The 24,983-nt window shown below is 43.5% G+C and overlaps 1 protein-coding gene across 1 annotated transcript in view; it reads left to right on the forward strand.

Annotated features, from left to right (window-relative positions):
- Nucleotides 1-24,983, forward strand: part of LOC138528198 (transient receptor potential cation channel subfamily M member 2-like) — a 602,757-nt gene that overhangs the window by 405,333 nt on the left and 172,441 nt on the right. The window contains exons 15-16 of the mRNA XM_069639650.1: nucleotides 4,897-5,042; nucleotides 21,126-21,238. Coding sequence (XP_069495751.1) covers nucleotides 4,897-5,042; nucleotides 21,126-21,238 — 259 coding nt within the window. The remainder of the gene's footprint in view (nucleotides 1-4,896; nucleotides 5,043-21,125; nucleotides 21,239-24,983) is intronic.

Raw genomic sequence — 24,983 nt, forward strand, 5'->3', positions numbered from 1 at the left:
GGATTGCAATTGGTGAACAAAAACTGCGTGGAAAAGAAATATGTAGATTTATTATTAAATATATATATCTATATATATGGATGGGTCGTTTATAAATGCTATTTATAGAGAAATGACAAAGAGACAACAAACTCTTTTGAGAAAATCAATGTATAGTCAATTATGCATTTAAAAAAATACATTAGTTAGATTAGATCAAATACGCCACATTAGGCAAACATATGCAAAGTGATAATTTGCACATGAAATAACGTACTGGTCCAAGATTCGTTTTTATACCTGGTTTAGCAAACACATTTGTCAATTACGGAATTATGTAAATGAGAAGCACATGTGGGGAAACGTCATTTTAGTAGTGGCAGTATCTTTTTGTGTTGTATGCATCATAGTTGGTAGCTGAACAGAGCAAAAAGAACGAGCCTTGAAGGAAATAAAATTGATGGACACGAAGGCAGGAGAAACTATAATGTTATCAAGGGGAAAAGGTTTGCTGTGATTTCCATGGCGACACATCAATAAATTGTGCACAGAGGACGTTTGTCTATGTTGTGCACTGATGTCTTGAAAGGTACGTAGCACAGCGGTCTGGTATGCTGATGTCACATACAGGGGCACATATTATGATGTATTGCCGCCAAGGCATTTCAGCATAGGACGATCGATCGACTGATTAGATTATCACACAATGGCTGTTTCGGACACATGTGGTTTGCATGTCTAAATGTCTGGAAAGATATGGTAAGATTGATATGTGCTAAAAAATAGATGCCTTGTTGATTGATCAATTACAACTCCTGGGAGAACCTCTCCTTTAAGAAGATGTTTCAATCTGTCACAAACATCGACCAAGATGCGCTTGAAAAGATGAATTCTGAGCAAGGAATATTTATCCATGACCACTTCATGAATACTTTTCAAAATTAAGATTGTCATACCAATTCCATTGTTTCAGAAGATATTGGCACCCCCCGCCCCTACCACGAGTGTCAACTGGGCATGGTTGCCACAAAAAGGCTGTTGTGGTAAAAGGTCTTGTTTCCCAAAATAGACTTACCTAGTAAAACAACTTTCCCTGAATTGTTACAGATGATGCCGCTTCCGGCAGCCATCTTGGAAGATGTTGCTGTTGATTTCTTTTTTTACCCAGACACACAGATGCATATGTCATGGTGGTTCCTAATGAGTGTTTGCGATATCTAGAACAGCATGTGATTTCATCCACAGTAGCAACCTCTACTATTCTGGCATTAGACAAAGGTTTTGCTGCAAATGTTATTGCATACATTGTCAAACCTGACAAAGGACCACCACTCGGTGGCAGGGATTTCAAGTTAGTTGCAGGATATCTTAGCTTACATCACTGTCCAGTGACTCCATTTTCGGTCTGTGGGATCTTTCGTGAAACTGACTCTGCAAATTTGTCGGATAACCGCAGGTCCAGTAGTGCAAACTCTCAATTGTTGAGGGATTACCGCAAAACTACACGCAGCACGACAGACAAATGTTTTCGGAGGTAATGTTTGGAAGAGTTGCAAGATCATGCATACCAGAGGACCATTGTGGTGTTGACATGTCTGATTAGATGCAGACCTCACAGAAAAAGGTGCAATACCAACAAGGCGTATGCAGACAAATGCTCAGGAGCTGAAATCCCGCATTTTGAAAGTAGTAATTCAGTATGGGTAGAACAAGGCAACCTCACCTTTTGATCCTCGATCACTAACAATAACCAACATAAACTGATCTATAACAGCAGCCCAGAGAGATGGCAAACAAACTCTCTGAAGATACTTTTGAAAGTTGGGTGGACAACAGAGTCGTCCCTGAAGGAAGTGAACCGTCCGATATTGACAATCATATTGAAACACGTATGTAATCACATGATTACTTGATTACTTCCCAAACAGGTTGATCTCAGAGAGTGAGTAGGAGGCTAAATGGTAAGGGAACAGGGGTGAATTCTCAGGCTAAGGGCAAGTGCACGTGACTCACAAGGGTGGGATGCAGTGCCATCAAACAGGGGCCTGCAGGGCAGTGCAGCAGGGGGGTGCTGGTATAGACTGGGAAGAAGGGCCTGGAATCCAGGCCACCAGTCACAGTGGCAGTAGAGTGTTTAGCATGGAAGGGAAAGATGTAGAGAATAGCAGAGTTTCGAGCAGTTTCCTGAACTTGAGGATGTCTGGCTCAAGTCTGAGATGGGCAGGAAGGCTGTTCCAAAGGGAGGCGCCAGCCGAGGAGGGAGCCCTGCCCTCCACTCTGCTTAGAGAAGCGGTTGACAGTCAAAGAGTTGGAATTAGAGGAGCCTAGGGCTCTAGCAGGGGAGTATTTAGGGAGGGAAAGTTGGACACAGCGAGGTCCCAGGCCCCCCCAGAAGGCCTTATGGATGATGCAGAGGGTCTTGAATTTGATCCTTGCAGCCACCCGGAACCAATGGAAAGATTTTAGGACTGGAGAGGTACGGTCCCTGGGTTTCAGGCCAAGGATAAGTTCTGCAGCACTATTCTGGATTAGCTGTAGGGGGCGTAGGGAGGAAAGAGGGAGATTAGGAAAGAGGCTGTTGCAGTAGTCCAGCCTTGAGAGGACCAGTGCTCTGGAGACATTGAGCTTTCAGGGGAAGGTGAGGAAAGGAAGGATGCCGCTGAGGAGGTGGAGCTGGAAGTGGGACTACTTAGTAAGGTCCATGATGTGAGGAATGAAGGAGAGAGCGGGATTTTTTTTGTTCTCACAAGATGATGGGGGTAAAGGGCCCAAAGTTGTTTTCTCTTAGGTCTGGGGGAGGTGGCGTATCCTGAGCCAATGTACATCACGTCACGGTGTGGAAGTGCCCATGTGGGGTCCTTGAGGAACAAAAAGGAATTACAAGAGAGGAATGAAAGGAAAGGAGTGGGGGTAAGGAGAGCAGTTACTATGTAGGCAAAGAATACGGCCACATCCCCTGTATTTATTTGAGGTCCGTTACAATAGCCAATATCCTTCAGCCCAGTGTGTAGAGGTCAAAATCATGGGCGATTTATTCTATGTTAGCGTAATCTGGGTGATAACAATAATAATAAAGTGTTATGATCATTTGCAGGTGGCACACAGAATCACCCCAGCAGGGCAGACCTCGGGGGAGCTTGTTTATAGTCAACACTGACAGTTGTTTGAAGCCAAAGTGGTTCCTGCACCATTCATCGACCATGTCTCATTGGCCACTATCTTAGGTCCTGTAAAACATTGTAGCAGACTCTCTCAATAAAAACCAAGCGCATGGTGTAGAGCCACTGTTTTAGGAATGGGACTTCGCTACACGTTACTGGCTGTAAAGGGGAAAGGGCCTGCACCACCACACATTAACTACATATGACCTTTATACCGCACAATTCCGCACACATTCTCCAGCACTTCTAACTGTATGCTTTACGCTGTACAGAACCGTTAACCTATACTTTTTTACACCTGTACGCACTTACTTTTCTACTGTACCTTTAAAAAAACTAGCGTCTAGATACCTCAGGGCAAGGTGCGCTTTACAGATGTCTAAATAAATAAATAAATAAAATACTCTTTACATCATAAACTGAATGGTTCTGGGAGGCTGCTGCAACGACGTTCTATTTGGTACTCTGATTAAACTGAGCTCTAGCTACCAGTGAACCCACTGAAGCGTAGCCAGATGTTTCCAATGTAGCTCATACCCTAATACCAGGGGGCACTGATCCCTCTTGATGAGTCTCCATTGGACCGTATCCAGTCGAATGCATAAACAAATGGCTGTGCAGTGGCCAATTTCTCACACTTGGAGATATGCCCTTAGATAGGGACCTTCTTGACCATGACTTGTTTCTTGTGTTTTTTTGGGTGTCCGATATATCCCTGACACTTGCCTGGAATGAGTACTGCAGCTTTATGAGAACATCTCCACTGTACAAACCTGAGTCAGCATTCCTGGGGTAGCATATTTAGGGAACGCGCTGGATAAATGACATTGTCCACCGGCTGTATGATGTCTTAAAGGATCCTCCCGGAGAGAGAAACCTAGACTCAAAGCTGTGATCCTTAATATGTGGCTCTCCATGGCCAATCTCAATGTCAGCCTTGGGATGGACCTGCAGCTTGAAGTGGAGTATGGATTAGTGTCATCTGTACCATTATTCGGCTGAGTATACCCATTGGTGGGCCTCAGCCGTGGAACTACTCTAGTTACAGGCCTAATCTCACCATACTCTGGGGTGTATGATGTGTCATGTAATCTTCATACAGTGTTCCTCAGCTGCTGTGTTTTATGTGTTTTCCTGATCTTTTCGATTCAGTTATCATACATTGCTGTTATATATTAAAAGGCACGGCAATAGTTTTTTATTGTATTTAATGGTCTGAGAAACAATGTGCTTTGAACAGGAACACTTACAAAAGATGCATATGTTAATCAGGGCGATCATGAGACTGGTTGCTTTACGCAGCAATACGAGTGTGAGCCAGTGATGTTAGTTCTTAGGACATGAACCAGGGAAAACACTGATAAATGGACATGTGGGGAAATAGAGGGTGATGGGGACAGTCGAAGGATTAATCTTGACTTTTATACATATTTAAAATGTGGCATATAATTTCCATTGGTTGTACTTCCCATTCAAATAATTCAAACTGGACCAAGTTGCTGCACATCTATTGAACCGTAGTTGAGACCATTCCATTTCCTTGCAGCTTCATTGTGGAACCGTTGGCCAGAACCCAATGGGGTGTATTAGTCTCAGGAGGTGACTTTTGCCATTATTATTCCCCTTGTTCTGAATGCATATAAAACCTTGTACGCTGCCGCTGGATCCAGTGGTACTGAAACTTTAACCTGCTGCCACAGAGGCCATCTTTTAGCAGGACTGTGGCATTAAATTTGATACTTTATGCTGTTTTTAGGGGTGTTTTCAGAGTGCTATCGGAAAAATGAAATCCGGGCTGAGGAGCTCCTGACGCGCATTTCCCCAGCCTGGGGTAAAACCACCTGCCTACAGCTGGCCCGGGAGGCCAAGGCCATGCGCTTCATGTCGCAGGGTGGAGTCCAGGTCAGTATTTTGCTGTGTGCCTGGAGGACATTCTGTTGTGCTTTGGTCTACAACGTTCGCATGCATGTCAGTTGAATGAATTACATTTGTGTGGCCCACTCTTGGGGACGTAACCACCACAAGGGTGCGTGCAAGAGTGAATGGTCAGGTGAGTGGAATGTTGGTGTGAGTAGAGTGGGGTGGACGGTTGGCAGGTGTCTCCATAGCTACGCAAACTTGAGAGTAACTTGAACCTGCAACTTGTGTAAATAAACAAGAAATATCTTTTTGATGTTTGAGTGGAGCACCAGCACCCTTCCCCATTCTCCCCAGTGATTACACTGGCCAATAAAGCCTGAATGATTTTTTAACAACCCTTTGCCTTTTTTCAGGATCACTCTAGACAATACTTGCCTTGATAAAGCGCCTAGAGATGATAAACACATGTTGACTTTCATTGATTAAGCAGTACATTGCATTGGGGCCGTCAAGAGGTTTGGATGTCACATTTCTGAATGTTCTACTTTCAGGGCGTTAGGTGGTTGGGTCCCTCCACACCCTGGCTCTCTCACCAATCCTAACGTTTGTCTTATTGCAGGAGTATTATATTAACCTTTCCCTTTGTTTCCGTTTCTTGAGATATCTTTTTTTCTATTCTTGTCTCTCTTGTGCTTGATAAAACGTTATTTCTATGTTTCTCCAATCCTTCTATATTGGCACTGCTCTCTCTTTGTATGTCCCTTTACCTTACGCCCTGGATTTGCACACTATTCACTCTCACCTTTATTTTGATGCTGTCGTTTTGAAATTGCCTCATTGCATGGTCTTATTTCAATTTGCCCCTTAGTGGAGCCTTTCTTTTCTCTTTCACCGCAAGTGTTCCTTTTTGACTTTTCTATAGCTATAAGGCAACGCATTGACGCGGAGCAACACAGCTTCGGTCCCCGGGTCCGCACTTAGAAACCTCTGGTTGTTAAGCATGTTATAAATAATCATTTATAATTATAATTACTAAACGTACAACTTTATTCAATATGAAATAGTTCCTTCAGAGTTTTGTAGGCTATATTACAAGTTCGAGAAATCAGCATGGTACATGCCAGTAGAACGATTTAATACTTGTTGATTGACTGCTTTCATGCATGCAAGGAGGGTAAAAGGAGTGCCATAGAGTAAGCAGGCCTCTGCAACCTTCAGCACTCCAGACATTTTGGTTGACAATTCTGATCGGCCCCAGCCGGGTCCCGGGAGGCTAGCTCAGCGGCACCGTACTCGCCTTGGAAGCAAGACAATGCAGTGTGACACAGGTTCGATCCCCGGTTCTGCGCTTAGAAACCTCTGGGTATTAAGCGCATTATAAATAACCTATCACATCATAAAGTGAATGATGAGGGATCATGGAAATCATAGTCCAGAAAATCTGGAGATCCCCAGTGCCCACTGGAATAGGGTAACAGTGCAAATTTAAATGTATAATGGTATAGTACTGCAGGTGCCATCATAATAACGATGGTATTCAAATCGTTCTCATGTTTTACATTTAATACCTCCTAATTTACAATTTGTAGACTCTGTTTTGGATAGAAAAAAAACAAGGGCCTCATTACGAGTTTGGTATAAAAAAAGAAAGATGTATCAGAATTACTGTCAGAACTGCACCGACTGCACTTTCTGAAGCATCTGTCTCCAGAATGAAAGGCCTATCGGGGTTAGGTTGCTTAAGAAGAGGGGCAGAGATAAATCGCACCTTGAAATGTTGGAAGGCTTTCTCTGTCTCATTTGCCCATCAAAAAGGGATGTCTTTCTTTAGTAACCTAGTGAGTGGTAAAACCAGTCAAGAAAATACAGGTATAAACCTGCTGTAAAAGCTTGCTAAACCCAAGAACCATTGTATTTCTTTTACCAATCTGGGGGCGTCCCAATCTGTGAGAGCTTGGATCTTTCTTGGGTCCATAGAAACCCCTGGGTCAGACAAAATGTATCCTAGATTGGAAACTGGCGACACATTGAAAAGGCTCTTCTCGGGTTTGAGTGATAACTGCTGGTCTTGTAATCTTTGCAGGACTTCTGTAAGATGATATTACTGTTCCTTGGCTTCTTTCGAAAAAATCAAGATATTGGGCCTCATTACGAGGTGGGCGCAAAGGGATACCGGGCACCGGTAAGGACACCGGTGTCGGTAATCCCTTTGCGCCCTATTCTGAGGTCCCTTAGCGGGTCCCTCCCTTAACGCCTGGTTTTACCAGGCGTTATGGACGGGACCCGTTAAGGGATTTCGGGGTCAATAACGGTACCGCAATTTGCGGTACCGTTATTGCCGCCTTCCCCCTTCTCATTGAGCCCTTTGGTTGCTCAAATGGGAATGGGGAATGGCTTTACCAATGGGGATTTACCGGTCCCGCCAAGGTCGGCCTGGACCGGTAAGTCCCCATTGAACGGGACCGGACACGGTCCTGTTATTGGTGGTAGTCATGGCGCTAATAGCGCCATGATTACCACCAACCTCGTAATCAGGCCCATTGTCTAAATAGATGATAGCTGACCTAAGAAGTAGGTAACCCATAAACCTGTGGCAAACAGCCGGCGCCATTGATAACCCGAATGGCATAACGCAGTAGTGAAAATGTCCGAATAGACGTTTTCCATTCATCTCCTCCTATCCGTACGAGGTGATAGGCACCTTGTAAATTCAGTTAGCAAAACTATGAACTGAATGTACTGCTTCCAGTATATCTGGATTCAGCGGAAGTGACTATTTATCCTTCACTGTAATCCAGTTCAAACCCCTGTAGTCGATGCATGGTCTTAACTCTGAAGTTTCTTTCTTTGGGATAATTAACAATGAAGCTCCTTCTGGAGATGTGTATCCGGTAATCATGCCACTCCTGCAGTTTTCCTGCAGATATTCCTTGAGGATTTGTTTCTCCCCAGGACACAACATATACATTCTGCTGAATGGAACTGTAGTGTCAGGAAGTAGGTCTGTTGTGAAATCCTACGCCCTATGATGAGGCAAATGTTTGTTAATCTATTGTTGAAATACTTCTGAAAAGCTGCAATATTTCTCCAGAATAGCATACTGTACTTGAGCTACCAGGGTGACGTTTTCTTGTGTCCGGTCACCTTTGTCAGTCAGGGTCTTGCCTCTGTTTACACATGTCTCTTATCCTAAGATCCTAAGAACAAGGTACGAGTGGTCCAGTTAATGTATGGATTATGAAGGGTTAGCCAGGGAATCCCCAGAATAATTGGAAAATGTGTGGCAGTTATTAGGACAAAAGACAAGATCTCTGTGTGTTATGCAAACTCCATTGTGAGTTCCTCTATATTTTCAAGGGTCTCCATTGACTCTTTCCACTGGCTGAGCCACCTCCTTAGTGATGCTCTTGATACCCATTTCTGGGTCCAAGACTTGTCCATGAAGACACCAGCTGCTCCTGAATCCACCAGAGATGCTGTTTCTGTGATGTGATCCGTAGCAACTCCAGATGCACCTTCAATTCCAGAAGAGCCATGGCCTAGCCCTTGTTCCTTCAGTGGCACGGGACTCTGGTCTAACTCCAGAACATGTATCTCAATTATGAACTGGAGCTGGCATTTCCCCCTCTGTGGGGAGGAGCCAGGGGACAAAGACTAAAGAGATGGCCTGCAGACCTGCAGTACATACAGAGAAATATGCTGTGAATTTCTCTGCCTTTTACCAGTATGCTGTGAATATCTCAGATCTAATATATGATCGTTATGATATGATTGTTTATTTATATAGCGCCTATACACAATGTGTTTCAAAGCACTTCAAGGCAAGGGAGGGAACAAGGGAAAATACAACTACATTTCTACAGGCTGTGAACAGTAAGGATGTGAAATTAACTATCGTACTCAGCCTGACGACATTTCAGATAGTGCAAGAGCTAAGACATAGATAAGGAAGGGAGGGGGGGAGTGGGAAGGAAATGGAAACAGACAGGCGACTACCGTACTAGGCCTGACGATATTTCTGGTAGAGCCGGAAAAAATAAAAGCTGAGGGAGAGGGGTGCAGAAAGGGAGGGGAGGAACAAAACAAGCGACTATCATACTAGGGCTGACAACATTTCAGATAGTGCTGGAGGGGTGGTGGGGGTTAAAAAAAACAGTAATGGGAGGGTGGTGGAAACAGACGAGGTTGCTATCATATTAGGTCCAGGGACAGTTCTGATAGAGTAAGTGCATAGAAGAAAGTAAGGGGAGGAGATGGGAAAAGGGAGAAGGGAAAGGAGGAGAGAAAAGAGAGTAAGCAGTCAAAAAGAGTGGAGAAGCAAGAGTGGAGAGCGAATACAATTGCAGAAGTCAGTAGTAACACATAATGTTGCAAGCCAGGATACAAGATGAAGATGGGAACAGCATGATTCAGGGCCACCATGAGTACAAGATGCAAAGGAAGTCCAGCATGAGAGTTGAGAAAGAGTGACGCACCGTGAATGAATGAAGTCCATAAAAGTCAAATCCAGCATTGGCCACAAGACAGTGATGGTGAAGGAAGGCACCAGGTGGGTGGGGCTTGCTAAGTGGTGAAAAATAGCAGCAGGCAGGAAGGTACCAGGTGGGCGGGGCTTAGGCCAGGTGACCTAGATCCACTTGCACCTGCTCCCCATCTGCTATATGCTAACTAATCTAACAGTACATGGCCCTAAACAAGAATTAAACAATCTGTTTAAAGAATGTGGTGCATCCAGAAATTCAGGACAATACTAGCACGTTGGGGAACAGAATATCATTTGTTATTATTATCCATGACAATTAGGGTAAACATGTCAATCCTCTAAACCCACGTTTTGGTATAAACACAAAACCAGACTATATAATATATCCCAAGCACAGTATGATTAGTGCAATACAACATAAAATACAACAAGGACAGTGCTAAACCACTTCTAGCATGTATACCCACTTGATTTCTTACATACAGAGACCATTGGGCCTTTGCCAAATCCTTTCTTCATCCAAATGGGGTCTGGGAGCTGTCCCTATTTGCATTGGTTCGGAGTTATCTGAAGCATATGAACCACTTGGTGGCTAGGTTACACTGGTTTCAAGGGACTACAATCCTACCCCTTCTCTTCTCCTGCTTTCGGTCTTGTAGACAAAAATCTAGCTGCAAGACCATCCTAATCAAATCTTTGAATTCGCCAGATGGGCAACTCTGACCAATTCATCTTTAAGTTCATCTGACAGCCCCCTTGGCAAGCTTCCTCCTGCCAGGCTATGTGCTGAGCCAGTTGTTTGAACTTGCTGGTGCGGGATAAAACATCCAAATTGCCTTAAGCAAAGTCCAAAATTGTATCTTGTGAAGTATAGATCAACACTGGTCTGTCAAAAAACCGTTTGAAAGCAGTAACAAATCCTATGTAATCGTCCATCAGGGGGTCACCTGTGGTTATGAGAGCGGTGGACAAAGCCAGTGCATTACCTGCAAGATGTGATATCAAGAATTCCACTTTTGAGCCATACATGGGAAACGAGGCAGGCCCGAAAAACATAGGCCACGGTACATGCATCTAAGAATTCTTTGAGCCTTTTAGGGTCTCCATGAAGCTTCCCTATGGAAGCCCCTCAAAGAGGAAAACCTTCCTCTCTTTTAACCATAATTAGCCTAATATGGAATTAACGGCCTTAGGATTTTGCACCTCTGTAGTAAAGGCTTGGATGGCTTCTAATAGCTCCTCTAATTGCTCCATCCTATCGTGCTGTAGGTGGCATCGCAATCTCTCTGCGACTGGCCTTACCTGATGGGTCTGTTCTGCCAAAGCAGCCACCTTCCCCTCTGGATGGGAACCGAATGCTGGATGCTGAGTGTGGTCCAAAGGAGGAAAAACCTAAAGGGGACTAATATTCAATTCCTGGATGAAGGAATCCAGGTCCAGGAGTCTGTAAGGTAAGCCTAATGGCTGGTAGCAGCAGATATGAATTTAGGTCCAATCTAGTGTGAATCAAGGAAGCTGAGCAGGACAGGCAGGGCTGGTATCAGGGAGGGGCGCGAGTACAGGTAGTAAGGACAGAGGTTAGAGAAAAGGAAGGCAGGGAGAGATTAGTTAACACAGCGTATGCAACATACCAGGGAGAGTTGTGACTCACTGCTTACCTCGGGATAATCCATCTTGTAGCCTCTGTGTTCCCATGGCTCCCAGACCACGGTGCCATGTTGGCGTGATGACACTTTGCGTCTCCATATGTGCTCACACAGGAGTATAACGCGTGGTTCTGCCATTTTTGGATTGGCGTCTGCCAAACCGGTTGGTATATCCTCCAATTGACGAAAGATGGGTTCCTCTTCCTGCGGCTTTTTAACGACAGGTAAGAAGCTGGGAGCCGTTTGAGGCCCCTTCTGCCATCATGTCCCCTCCCACGCAAGTTTCTCCCAGTTTCCAGGGGAAAAGCTGATGGAATTTACGAACCAGTCATGGGGCACTAACATGTTCCGCTGGTTCCCAGGATCTGTCAGCAACAGTATAGCAAAATAGCTTGGGACTTGCAAGTTTTCTCATGATGATGGGTTTCAATAGGTTCGAGGATAATAGGGGTTTGAGAAATCACAGCCTGTGATGTTGAGCAGTCAAATCAACAAACAATTAATTTCAAACAAATATACATTTATTAAATCCAAAGTAGTTAAAAAATCCATAAATACAATGATCCAAGATGGTGAATTCTTAAGTTTAAATACAATTCTTAAAGAGTGACTAGGGTTATGCAAATGTCTTATCCACTTTTAGTGGGTGGTATATATGGTACTTCAGACATGCAGTATATTTTCTAAACTGATGAAGATATTGTCTCTGTTCTAATTAACACGTATCTCGTAAAAGCTATTTGGCCTAAACATTCAGCTCAACATGTTTCAGTTCTGTTCCAACAAATGGCGAACATTCATCAGGAGGTGGCAAATTTCTGTCACTTCTTTAGAAATACACTCAGTGTAATGGCTCTGAAGTTTTAGTTTGTTACCAATCTTGCTTGTACGCTGCTGTCACAACCCAGGCTCGATTGGGTAGGTGTGTGAGGCTGTCTGCGGGGAATCTTATCAATATACTCAATCCCCAGTATGCTCTTTGAAGGGCCCTTTCTTTAGAAGGGTCTCATGACCATCAGTAATTCATCTCTAGTAAATACTCTGCACCGTCAGTAATCCGTCTGTGGGAAAAGTTCCCGCTGGCAGTGCCTTGAATTTGGCTCTTCGAAGTGGTGGTCAGTGTACGAGTTAATCTGGATGTTGGTAACACTCATCCTTATGCATACGCTCCTCCAGTGGCATCTCCGCTAGTGTTGCTATCCTGTTTATCAGTGTAGCTAGGGTTTCAATAAGGAAACATGAAAAACTAGATGTATTCAATGCAATCCTGGAGGTACTTATAGTTTGTAAACCACATAATGAATTATCTTGATTATCTTGAAAGGCCCAAAATACCTGGGAGAGAATTTGGAAAGTGTTCGATGTTTGGGCAGGTATTTTGAGGATAACCATACTAGATCTCCTGGTTTATGGGTCGATGCTTCTTTCCGTTTGAAGTCTACATATCTCTTTGTTTCTTCTTGTGCATCTAACAAGGCTTATTGAGCAGATGATGTATGCCATGTAATTCCTGAAGGACTTCTTCTGCCAAATGCACTCCTGAAATTGGTACATGGTAAAGAAGGCAACCATATGGGATGGTACCCATGGGTAAAAAAAAGGGCTCATCTTGCTGGACGAATGTAGGAGTTATTGTATGAGAACTCTGCAACCAGGTAACACATAGCCCGATTATGCTGAGTGGCCTTAGTGAAGATCATGAGATTCTGTACAAAGTTCTGATTTATTCTCTCCGTCTGTCCATTTGTTTCAGGATTATAACCGAAAGAAGGGGCTCTGTTGACTCCCAAAGCCTTACAGAGGACAGACCAGTACTTAGAAGTCTATTGGGGTCCTTGCTCTGAGGTAATGACCTAGGGTATCCCATGCAGGCTAAATATATCCCATAAGAACACTTGGCTCATTTCATATACAGAAGGCCTCTTCTTCAAAGGTGAAAAGTGAGCCATCTTGTAATAAAAATCAATAGTTATCACGACCACAGTGCACTCATTTGAGGAGGGCAGATCCACTATGAAATCTGTTGATATTCTCTGCCATGGCCTGTCTGGTATTCTGGCTTGTGTACAAGATATGTTCCAGGATTCTTGTTTTGAGCACAAGTGAACAAGCTAACACATACTCATGTACCTCTTGTTGCATCTTTGGCCAACAACAATATCTCTGAACTAGCTCCAAAGTGAAAGTGATCCCTCGATGTCCGGTCACTGTTGTGTCATGAGTGAGGATGCGGAATGTACATGCGTTATTGAAAGAAAAACAACAGTTTTTGGTTAGTATAGCAAGGGATGAATGGCATCTTAAAATCATAAAGAGAAAAGAAATTAGACCAACAATCATACTTTTGTAGGAGCTGTAGATTTCGCTGATCAGTGTGTATTTCTGTGGACCATGGGGCACCCACAACAGATGATGCCACTCTTTTCATGCAAGCTTCATTGCCAGCAGTTCCTTTTCTAGGACCTCGGGGTTGGAGATAAAAATCTTAACATTTCTCCAGACTTATTTTACATTTTTTTACTGTCCAGAAGAGAAACAAAGAACCGTCTCCTCTTTTAAGAAGCACCACAAGACGCACTTCTTCTATTAAACAAACTACTCTTGCACCTCTCGGCTGTGGCCGCTCCACACCTCATGCTCCTCTTGTCTCTCTACCTCTTTGACTTGTTCACTTCCATTCTTAACGGTTATTGTCCTGTTTGTCTTGTCTTTCGCGCCCTCACGCCTCCGGGTCCAAGGCAGCGTGTTACAAATTGAATGAAGTAAAGTAAAGTAAAAGCTATTATTCGGACATTGGCAGGCATCATAAAGTGAACCAAGTGGACCATTCCTGTGTACAGGGCACACAAATTACCCCTCACCATCAAGTGGAACATGCCTGTATACAGGGCACAACAATTATTCCTGATCATCAAAGCAAAAATAATCTTAAAATATATATGCCCTTATTATTATGCCCTATAATAAGGAGGGAGAAAGATTACAAACAAACAGCTATGTACAAATGTCCCTTCGTACACAGAATATGCATGCTTGACCCATCCCCATTGCAAGCTAAATTACTGAGTGTTAAAAGCGGGTGCTTTGTAAAAAGTACAGGGTGGTAATAGGGTAGGCGTCATCTGTGTAGCAGAAATCTGGAAGGTGAAAGTTTTGGTGATTATCATTTTTTTTTTTTTTATGTTTGGTTTGCGCTTTAAACCTTTCATCTGACTTTCATTGTGTGTATTGCTCAAATTGCAGAGTGTGGGCTAGTGAAATGTTATCCTTATTCTTGTTCTTTCTTCTTGTTTTGATCCCGCGTGCTTATATTTTACGCTGTTCCTTTATTGTTCATGATGTTGTTCCAGAACGATGTCAGGGCGAATACTCGTTTTTTTTTCGTTTCCAGAGAGCATTCTTGCCCAACGATCTTCTGGTGTTAGAACAGTTTGTGTGTTCATGAACCATTCTCTCGATTGTTGTTGTTTTTCATTCAGTGCCGGGCATATCATAATTATATGATGAAGGCTCTCGGTCATCTGGGGGTTCTTGCAAAATCGGCAGTATTGTTTGCAATTGGGTATTTGTTTTCTGGCTGCCATTATTTCTCGGGTCGGGAGGATATTTAGCCGCAATCTCATAAATGTGTCTCTTGTTTTAGACGATGGAAATATTTGTAAGTATGAAGGAAGTTGATTAAGTCTTCTGTTGTCAGATGGATTTTGTATGTTGTGCCGGTATTTGTTTTTCTCTCGGTTGGTTTTCATCCAATCATTTTCTTTTAGTTTTGTTTTTGCTTTTTCTGGTCTCTCTATTAGCATTTCCATCGATATCTCTTGCTCTTTTCTTTTCACTTCTGTCGCTGTTTTCCATTTTTCCAAGACATGATCGTAGTTGCAGCTGTTTTCTGTTCTGAATATTTCCAAAGGTGGGGTGTTGGTTTTAGTCATTATTTTCCTGTATAAGTCAAGTTGTTTCCATAGAACAATGGACTCAAGCGATTGAAGTGCAAATTCAGCTCGGATTCGTATCGTAGGTAGCGAAGCTGGCAAATTTAGTACTTTTTTCCAGAAACTCCCTTCTAGTTTATCCCAGATGTCATTGTTGGTGTTTATCATGCTTTCTGCTCCAGATGGCCGTGACTTTTTTTTGTAAAATGTAGCTACTGTGGTCATGGAGAATTTTCCATACTTTCGATGTATTATTTTTGCTTGTCGGGCTAGGGACAAGGTTTTTTCTTTCAGGTGTGCTGCCCATTCTTCTTCTGTTGTTGATTGGGATATCCATATTCCAAGATATTTTATGGTTTTTACTGTTTCCATTTTTTTCCTTGCCTATATAAAAGTAGACGAGCTGGCGATTGATATTGTTTTCTTTTTTTAGAGTCATGATTTTTGTTTTTTTCGTATTTATTTTCAGTTTGTTCTTTGTCATATATATTTCTAATTTTTCAAGTGCAATCTGTAAACCTCTCGGAGTTTTGGCCAGGAGTACTATGTCGTCAGCATATATAATGCAAGGTATTGCTGTGTTATTGATTTTTGGGGGGTTTGTTTGAGGTGTATAGATATTTCGTTCAAGATCTGCCATATAGAGATGAAATAAAGTGGCTGCCAATAGGCATCCTTGTTTTAGTCCATTCCATGTTCTGATTTGATCTGTGAGTGCCCCTTCTTTCGATAATTTGACTCTAACGCTGGTGTCCGCGTATAAGAGTTTAATCGGTTCGATGATGTCTGTTGGACACTACCTACCGGTCAGTTTATCCCATAGAATGTCTCTGTTGACAGAGTCAAATGCTAGCCGTAAGTTGACAAAAGCGGCATAGATTTGGATTTTGTATCTTATGGCTTCATGCTTTAATATGTTTAGTAGAAATAGTTTGATGTTGGTGCCCAGTGTTTTAATGAAACCAGTTTGTCTTGTGGCATATTTTGTCTAGTTTATCTAGTAATATTTTAGCAAAACTTTTGCCCAAAGGGTCTAGGAGCGCCAGCGGTCGGTAGTTTCGTGGATCTTTTGTGTCGCCCTGCTTAAATATGGGTACGATGGTGGCTTGCTTCCATGTATTTGGAATTGTTTTTGTGTTTTGTATCATTTGGAAGATGCTTTCGCATATTTCCGTCCATACTGCTGCATTCTGCTTGATTATCATGTTGGACAGACTGGGGCTCTGGAAGCATTTAGAGTATTAATCGCCCTTTTTAGATCTTCACGGTCCCATTGCCATATGTGTTGCTGTATATTGTTTGCTGCTTTCATTGGGTATTTGCCCCCATAGATCTCTGAGAAATATTCTGTCCAACTTGCTTCTGGTATATCAGTTACCATGCTGTTTTGTGTGTGGGTATTGTCGTGTAGTAACGCCCATAGTTGTTTTGTGTTTCTGTTCTTTAGTGTCAGCAGCATCTTTTCTGCATCCTCTTGTAATATCAAGGCTTTGTTGTTCTTTCGCCAATTTCTGTAATGTTGTTTTGCTGTTTTGATTTCTTTATATTTATCCGGTAAATTTTGTTTAATTAGTAATTTTATTTTTGTTCTCAATTTTGTTCTCAATTCTCTTTTCTTGTTCATTAAATTGTTGTTGTATGCATGGATGTGTTTTTTAGCTGTTGACTTTCCATTTTGTGTATTATTGCATCTGTAAGGTGACAGTAAACCTCCATTGTTGATCTTTTCTAGATCATCTAGTGTTGAGTTATTCATTATTTTTGGCAATTCTTCCATTCTTTTCCCCCTAATTCTTAATCTGTTGTTGCTGATATGTATTTTGATTTTTGTTGAATCAGCTTTATCTTTCACCATTTTTCCAGTATTCAGCGTTCTTTCCAGTATGTAATGATCACTTTCTTCCGTTTTGATATTTCTGGATTCCCGCAAATCTTTATGTAAATTTTCGGTCAGGTATATGTAATCAATTATGGCAGTGGATTTGCCTCTTGCCCAGGTTTCCTTTTGCTTTCCATTGGTTGTGTCGATACTGTCAGATCTCCTAATATTTCTGCAATATAATTCTTTAGTCCAGCATTTAGCTCGGGGTGATAGGTTAGATTTTTCTATTTCTTGTTGTCGTGTTCTAGTATGTCAATGTTTTGTCCATTTTTGATTAACGTTAGGCGTCCGGCAGACGATCTGCCTTTTTGCTTTTGGATTGCAGGATTCATTAGTATGGTGTATCTATCTGCTATTGGTTGTTGCGTTATCCATGACTCTTGGATGCAGATTATGTCAGCCATAATAAAATTTCAATTTGTTGTATTGAATAAATGGCTGTGTCCCTGCGTGTTCCATGAGCAGATCCTGGTTGGATGCAGACTTTCTTCCTTTAATTGTTATCTTCTTTGGTTGTGTCTATCTTCTGTATTTGTGGGTGAGTTCTCTGGTTACCTCCATAGTCCATATTTTCTATGAAGGTCATGATGACTTTGATAATCTTTGTTGTCATTTGCTCTACTCTCATACATCTCGCCATCGTTCTTGTGTCCCGGTGATCTATTCCTATAGACATCATCCAGTTCGTATTTGCTTTGGTTCATTTCAGGCTGGCTCCAGCTTACTGTTTTTTGTTTTTTTCTCCTCTCTGTTGTGTATTTCTTCGATCAGGGTCACTTCGAAGCCTAGCTGCTTGCAAATATTTTTATTGTCTATTATTTTGTTCAGGGTTTTTTTCAGATTGAAAATATATCTTCACTTGGTCCAATGTTATTTCATCACAGAATTCGACTGTTCTTATATCTTTAGTTGTAATTTCTTTCATGTTAGGAATGGCTTGTATCAATCTTAGTACATTTGAGCGGTTCATGATTAGGTTATCATTTTTTGTTGTTATTCTTGATTATTTTATTTTCTTGACTTTTATTTCTGTCTGCTGTTTTTGTGGAAGCACAAAAATTGGCAGTTTTATTTTTTCTGTTTGTCCATCGGTTGTTTTATCATCATCGTTGTTGCTTTGGGGCTCCCTTATGGGTGAGGGATGGTTATTCGCATCCGATGCTGTTTCATCGTTGTTTTCCCATTCTATTTTGGATATTTCATCAAGTGTCATTTCATATCCTGATTCTTCGAGGTTTTGGTCTTCTTCTGGTTTCTCACCTTCATGTTCATCTACCGTAATCAATGATGCCTCTGCCATTTCAATTTGGGCTTCTTCAGATTGATCTATTTCGTCCTCCGTGTAGGTTAATAGGTTGATTAGTTCATCTAATTCTGTGTCTACTTCATTGTTGTCTGGGTTTTTCTTTTTTGCTTTGGGTTCAAGTTTGTTTTGCTTATTCTGCTGTGTTGCTTTGTTCATCTTGGGATGTAATTCTTTTGGAGGATTTGTTAGATTTCTCAAGAATGCTTGTGAGCCCCTTTGCTTTTTTTGTTTATTGAGTATTGTTCCTTTTTTTTCTTGCTCTCTGTTGGGCGGTATCTTGTTTCCTTTGGAGAAGATTTCATACGTCACTTTCCCTTTTGAATGGGGTATAAGTCCCTCATCGTCAATTGGTTTGTTAATCTCTTTTCCTTTGTCTGTATCTGTATGGGTGTGTGCCTTCCTTTCCTTGGAGGGTTCTCGGGTAAGGTCAATAAGAATTATTTCTGCAGGATTAAGGTTCCTATTTGCTTCATGTTTTTCCAGTAAGTATGAGGGTTCGTTGTTCTCAGTCCATTCTTTCTGTTTTTTCATATTACTAGGACTTTGGTATTTTGCATGAGACATCTGCTTTGATCTGACTTGGTTAGTTTCTGTCATCATTTTAATTAGTGCGTTAGTGAGGTCTGTCTTTTCAGCTCTGTCGCTACGGGCGATGTCAAATAGCCTGCTTTGCCAAAAGTGGCTATTTTGTGCTTCGATGTCTAGTCGCTCCAATATATTATTCATGCGTTGCTCTAGATAACTTTTTTGGAGTGTATCAAAGCCATGAGTGTTGTTTGGTCTTTTATTGAGTCTACTAGTGCCTCTTGTCTGGATGTATCTGTCAGACCGTTGTATCTTGCAGTGGATCAAAGGCTATATGCCCGCAGTCTCCACTGTCAATTCTTGCCTAGTCCCTATTTGCTTCGTGAGGATTGTCTGCGCCAGGGTCTGTTTTAATTTCAGCTGCCTTGCACCATCGCCACCAAACAGCCACACAACAGCCTCAGGGCTTTACTCCTGTCGGGCTTAACGCCGCAAGGGTGGTAGCCTCCGGTCTTTAAATGATCCCAGGATCACGTGAAGGAGTCACGTGTCACAATGTTGCCCCGCCTCCTCCAGGAAGCGCGCTGGAAGGGCAGTTGCCGGCAAGAGCGTAGATGAGCTCGCAGTACCGGATTGATGTAAAAAAGTAAGTTCAGTCTGGGTCCAATGCACTCTAGCTTCTGGGTAGCGTTATAATTAAAAAGCTCTGAAAGTGTCACTTTCGACACAGATGCGCCTGACAGAAAACCACCTTGTTTTTCGTAAACAGTTGAAGACTATATTGTTTGAATAGAATAACTCCAGCTCTGTCTGCAACTACTTCTGTCTTTCGGCGCCTGGATGCCTGCGGGCTTTGGCGCCTTATAAGTGTAATTAATATAACATAGCATAACATTGGTAATTCAGAAGTACCATATGGGGGAGTGTAGACTCAGCAGTGAAGCAAGGTCATTGGTAAGGGAGGCTTGTCTTTTTCCCAAAACCTTAGCTTGAAATTCCTTTTGAAACTGTTAAAGCTATTATTGTTTCTTAGGTGTGAAGACAGTATATTCCAAAGACTAGGGGCACAGGTGGCAAAGGTGTGTCCCCTAGCCTAGTTTCCTTGTATTTGTCAGGGATGAGACCATTGCTCCATGCAGCTCTTAGATTTCTAGTTGGTCATTATGTTTTAAACTCTCCTGTGCTTGATGCATAAAGCCACCCTGGAGTTTATCTCTATAGCGAGCCAGTTGAGTACTTTTAAGCCGGCTGATGTCCGATACTGTGGTTTCCTTATTGAGCTACATCTGCCCGCTCTTGTAGAAGAAGCACAGAGGACTTGTTGAGGCCAGTGTAGAGACTACTGTAATATTACAGACTCCAGAGCACTAGGCCTTTGGTCAAGTCCATTTTTTTTTACATTTCTAGATCGGGTATGATTTGTCTTATCATGTTGACTTCAAAATGTGATTTTTCTGATGATCTCATTGATTTGTGGAATGAAGGAAAGCGATGGGTTGAAGATAACCCCAAGATTGACAACCCTGAATAAAATTCCTAATTGACAACCCTGAATAAAAACCTAATTCTTAAAAACACAAGTCTTACCATACATTTATTTTGGTCTATTTAGTGATTTGATTCTGACCAATCCGCCCTCTCCCCTGAATGGCTTCAATCCAAGGCTTACTTTCTTTCTTCCTTACATCCTCTGCATCTCCTTTGTTATCCCGACTATTGGCTCTTCTCTCAACATTATCTGCCATCTGAGTGTACCTTTTTGCCTTTTTCACTCGAATCCCAGACATAAGTCAGGACAGTGTCACTGAGGCCTCCCCAATGAGGTATAGTTTTAGCGCCTGATTCTAGTCGACCTAGACCATGGGTAGCCATTCTGGCAGCCACCAGATATTTTAGCCTACAACTCCCATCAGCCCCAGCCAGCTTTGTCAGCGATCATGGGAGTCGCAGGACAAAACAACTGATCCTTTAGCAAGATATATTTGCCTATGCTCCAACCCAGGCAGTATTTCAATCAGTTTAATATAATTTACTTTACAATCCTCACAATCACCTTAGTCCTAAGCAACCAAGGTCAAAGCTCGTTGGAAGTCACTCATTTCCTGTATTGAGCTGATTTCTCTCCTGGGTGCCCACCCTTGAGATCCTCACTTCCAGGTACTCCTACACTCTTTCAGCAATGGGCAGGGAGGATAGCTCAGGGACAACACACTCGTCTTGGAAGCAAGACGATGCAGAACACAGGTTCGAATCCCGGGTCTGCACTTTGAAACCTCTGAGACAGCGATGGAAAATGTGCTCTGAAGATAACATGCTGATCTTGGTTTTCCCAAAATGTTCCCCTCCTGTAGATACTTCTGACCAAAATATGGTGGGGACGACTCTCTGTGGATAATGGCCTTGTCTCAGTCCTCCTGTGTATGCTGCTTTTCCCTCTCATCTACACCGGCCTCGTTACCTTCAGGTGAGACTTTAGATTCTGGAATAGTCAGTGTGAGATGGATGCTGGGTGTGCTGTTTGGAATGTGGGAAGGGAATGCTCAGCTCTCGGCAGGCTTTGTGCTCTTCTTCAGTCACATCATATGCTAGTGTGGGTCAGGAGACGCTGAGTGCTTTGCACAGCTTTGTAATACCATGTGTCATACATTAATGAGTCATTTAAAGACTTTTGAAGTCTGCATTGTAGTCTCTCTCAGATGATAGGATAGTATCTGAGATGTGTGCTTTGCCGGAAACATTGTCTCTCAAGTGACATTACCTAACTTCTCCAGCATGGGGTCTGGCATGGATTCACATGCTCATGAATATTCCCCGTCGTCAGGCTGGGAATCCTCGGTAAAGAAAAAATCAGTATAAGTTTCGTTTCTGATCTGTCTTTCTTAGTAGTAACCAATCACTGATCTCTGGGTCATACTGCCCCCAGCCAATGACTGCCCTCTCCCTAAGCCCCGCCTCTGGCAGCCATCCTCAGATTTGGTAGCACGCAAAGTGGCAGTATGAGCAAGTGAAGAGCTGCAGAGGGGCAGGCGGGAGGGTTCGCATGTGAATCCATGCCAGACCCATGCTGGAGAACAACAGTTACAGGTAAGTAACTTGTTCCTTCCTCCTCCTCTCCCAGAGAAGGTTTTCAAGCCTCGCCCTAGGAAGTAGTTTTTCAAATCCTTGACCTCAATATTTGAGGAACAGGAGAGATCTGAGGAGGAAAATGTACCTTTTGGATTGGAGTATGGCACCCCAAATGTCCCAGAATGCTTGATCTCAGAGGAAAGCAGAATGAGGGATTTGGTGGCGTCTTTACACAATGCAAGTGGCATTGACACCTTTCCTGAGAATGACTTCGGTAGACCAGATCCAGGAGAGCATGCCAGTCCATCTTACCGTCAGTTAATGACCAAGGTGGTAGATTACTTGGGATGGTCTAGACCACCAGCCCAATTCATATCGGACGATTTAACAGACATATTGGACCATGGTCCCACTGAAGACCCAGTACTACCTTTTCATGTAGCCTTACAAAACAGGGTAGCCAAAAATTGTGAAACTCCGGATTCTATTCCTCCGGTAAATAAATCCCTCGCATCAAAATACTGCCCAGCCAGTAGCGACCCCCAGCTATCTGTCAAAACATGCAACTCCTGAGAGTTTGGTCATACAAGCAGCCACAGATTCCAACAAACTTGCGTACCCGTCTATCCCTCCAGACAGGGACAATAAGCGTGTGGATGGTTGGGCACGGAAGGTATTTTAAGCCGGGAGCATGGCATTCAAATCTGCCAACTCCACATGTGCCTTGGCAACATTTTCATACACTCTATGGGAGTGCATCGCAATGGCGGCGGAGCACATACCAGAAGGGGAAGAAAGGGAAGGTTTCCTAGCCATCGTTAGGCTAGGAAACTGGATTGGACACTGCGGATAGTGTAAGCAGGTCCATGGGCACTAGCAGGGTAATGCGCAGGTTTGCGTGGTTACGGAAGTCGGGTTTTGCAGTAGACGTACAGAACCGCCTCCTGAACATGCCTTTTGACGGGTCATACCTTTTTGGCAACAAGGCTGACGAGAGCCTTGAGAGGTTGCAGACCTCAAAAGCAGCGGCAAAATCCTTAGGAGCTGCTATTAGGCAACCTCAGCCTTTTCGTGCGCAAGGGCAATCATGGAGGGGACGATCCGATCGTTATTACACCGCATACGGGAAGACAAGAGGAATGGCCAGTCAAAGGGGCCAAAGAAAGGCCACTCGTGGTGGACGAGGAAAACGTGCTAAGCCAGCTCCAGCTGCAGCCTCTTTGCCATCAGCAGCTGCAACATCCGCCACAAAACCACTTTGATGACTTGCACCACAAAACACCTGTAGGAGGCAGGCTGTCGCAGCATCTGCAAGAATGGCGAGCCATTACTTCAGATGTTTGGGCTCTAGAAATAATAGCCCAAGGCTGTTGCCTTCCTTTGCTAAAGCAACCTCAAAGCAATCCACCAGGGAGACACCCGTTGAAACTTTCAAACCTGCTCCTACAGCAGGAAGTTCTAACCCTGCTGGAGAAAGGTGCTATAGAACCAGCACCTGCAGCGGAGAGGAACAAGGGTTGGTACTCCCCGTATTTTTTGATCCCCAAAACGGACGGAGGACTGAGACCCATCTTGGACTTAAGAAACTTGAACAAGTTCCTCAGGAAGGACAAGTTCAAGATGGTTACCCTTTCTCAGATCCTTCAGGCCCATCAACTCCAGGACTGGTTGGTGCCATTGGACCTCCAGGATGCTTATTTTCATGTGCCAATTCATCTCAAACACAGAAAATACCTGAGGTTCGTAGTTGGCGACTCACACTATCAGTTTCGAGTCCTGCCATTCGGGTTGACCTCCACCCCGAGGGTCTTCACCAAGTTAATGGTAGTGGTGGCAGCGCACCTCAGGAGAGGGGGGATGCATGTTTACCCCTACCTGGACGATTGGTTGATCAGAGCGCGCTCTGCCGAGCAATCACTGGATCATCTGAAAGTCACCTGCCACTTCCTCCACAAACAGGGCTTTTCCCACAATTTCAAGAAGTCACAGATGACACCTTCCCAACAGCTTCAGTACATAGGAGCTGTATTGGACACGTCCTTGGGAAAGAGCTTGCCTCCCAAGTCGAGGGCTCAAGACATTCTTCAGATGGTTTCCAAATTCCAAAATGCCCAAAATCTCCAGGCTTACGACTTTTTAAGGTTGCTCGGCCTCATGGCATCCTGCATCTTTCTGGTGCCAGACGCACGCTTGAGGATGAGATCCCTTCAAAGGACCCTAAAGACTCAGTGGTCCCAGTTCTCGGGTCAAATGACGGATCTTCTTCAGATTCCGAACAAGGTCAGACAAGACCTTGTATGGTGTACCTGTACAGAGAACATCCTAAAAGGAGAACCCATTTGGCAATCATGTCCGGAGATCAAAGTAGTGACGGACGCTTCACTGCTGGGGTGGGGAGCACATGCCTACAATTTGACAATCAGCGGTCGTTGGTCTCCATCGGAGTCCAAACTACATATCAACCTTTTAGAGCTGAGGGCAAGCAGACTAGCGCTGAAGGCCTTCCTGCCATCTGTCACGGGAAACAATGTCCTGATAATGACGGACAACACAGTGGCCATGCAGTACCTAAACAAAAGAGGAGGCGTGGGGTCACTACCCCTGTGCAGAGAAGCAATGCAGCTCTGGTATTGGGCGATTCAGGAGGGAATCTCTTTAACGGCAATTCATCTAGCCGGGGAAGAGAATATGACGGCAGATGCTCTGAGCAGGCAGAGCACGGTATCCCACAAATGGGAACTGGCTCAGGAAGTCATTCAAGAGATCTTCGCCCTTTGGGGAACCCCTCAAGTAGACCTGTTTGCAACCGGAATCAACCGAAAATGCAAAAGGTATTGCTCAGGGGAATTTCCCCCGAGAGGAGCCCTGGGGGACGCGTTCGTGGTGGAGTGGAATTTCCCACTATTGTACGCGTTTCCTCCGATTCCCGTCAATCCTCAGGTAATCAGGAGGCTGAGAAGGTTTCGGAGCCGCATGATCCTAATTGCCCCGGATTGGGCCAGAAGAACGGGTACCCGGACCTTCTAGACATGTCCATCTGCCCTCCAATACGTCTTCCACAGAGAGAGAACCTTCTCTCTCAGGTCAAAACGCTCAGCCTTCATGTTTGGTATCTGAAAGGCTTAGATACAGGGATAGGAACC

Source organism: Ambystoma mexicanum, chromosome 7q, assembly GCF_040938575.1.
Source record: "Ambystoma mexicanum isolate Mex_15411 chromosome 7q, UKY_AmexF1_1, whole genome shotgun sequence".
NCBI lineage: Eukaryota > Metazoa > Chordata > Amphibia > Caudata > Ambystomatidae > Ambystoma > Ambystoma mexicanum.